Genomic DNA, 862 nt, shown 5'->3' with positions numbered 1-862 from the left:
GGTTACCGGAATGTTCGTTGAGAAAACATTTAAAATAAAGTCTAGTTATGCTGAAAAAATAAAAAAACATTTGAAATCGACTGTGGAAAACTTAGATTTTAATAAAAAACCAAATGATCAACGAAGTTATATTAATGGATGGATTGAAAATAAAACTAATGGAAAAATTAAAAATTTATTCCCTGCCGGTAAGAAATTTGAATAAAGTATAATTTATGTAACTCATTCTCAAAATATTTGGTCTGAACACTAGATTCAATTAGTGAATCAACTGTGATGGTATTAACAAGCGCACTACATTTTAAGGATCTTTGGGAAAAAGAGTTTTATACAACGAAAGATGAACCATTTTATTCGATGGGACAACACGCGGTCAACGTAAAAATGATGTACCAACATTCGCGTTACTATTATTATCACGACAAACACTTAAAATTCGCTGCTTTGGATATGCCTTACGTTGTAATAAAATTTTTTTTAGTTTTTTAATACAATCTAATATATTCAGTTGTTTTTTAGAATTTCCACTTCAAAATGTTGATTTTATTGCCTGATGCAAAAGATGGTTTGAGTAATTTAGAAAATAATTTGTCTAAGATAAATTTCATTGAACTTTACAAAAATATGACAAAACATAATGTTGATTTTAAATTCCCAAAATTCAAGATCGAGCAAGAAATTGATCTCAAACATGTATTAAATAAAGTATGATAAAAATTTTTCCGTCGTACATTTATATAATATTTTTTGTAAATAATTACAAATATTATTTTTATAGCTCGGATGTTCCACAATGTTTACACCAAGTGCCGACTTTTCAGGAATTACTGATGTACCAATATTTGCTAATAAAGCTTTCCAT

At 27.4% G+C, this 862-nt stretch overlaps 1 protein-coding gene across 1 annotated transcript; it reads left to right on the top strand.

The window, feature by feature from the left end:
- Positions 1-6: 6 nt before the first annotated feature.
- LOC126910138 (serpin B3-like) lies at positions 7-859 on the top strand (the record flags this gene model as incomplete). Its single annotated transcript, XM_050692523.1, has 4 exons — positions 7-188; positions 254-462; positions 520-705; positions 779-859. Coding segments are annotated over exons 1-4 (654 nt in total), but the record flags the coding sequence as incomplete, so codon positions are not given.
- Positions 860-862: the final 3 nt, after the last annotated feature.

Source organism: Daktulosphaira vitifoliae, unplaced genomic scaffold (assembly GCF_025091365.1).
Source record: "Daktulosphaira vitifoliae isolate Bord-2020 unplaced genomic scaffold, ASM2509136v1 Scaffold_4897, whole genome shotgun sequence".
Classification (NCBI taxonomy): domain Eukaryota; kingdom Metazoa; phylum Arthropoda; class Insecta; order Hemiptera; family Phylloxeridae; genus Daktulosphaira; species Daktulosphaira vitifoliae.
The sequence above is the reverse complement of the archived record's forward strand: the minus strand, read 5'-3'. Positions and strand labels throughout refer to the sequence as shown.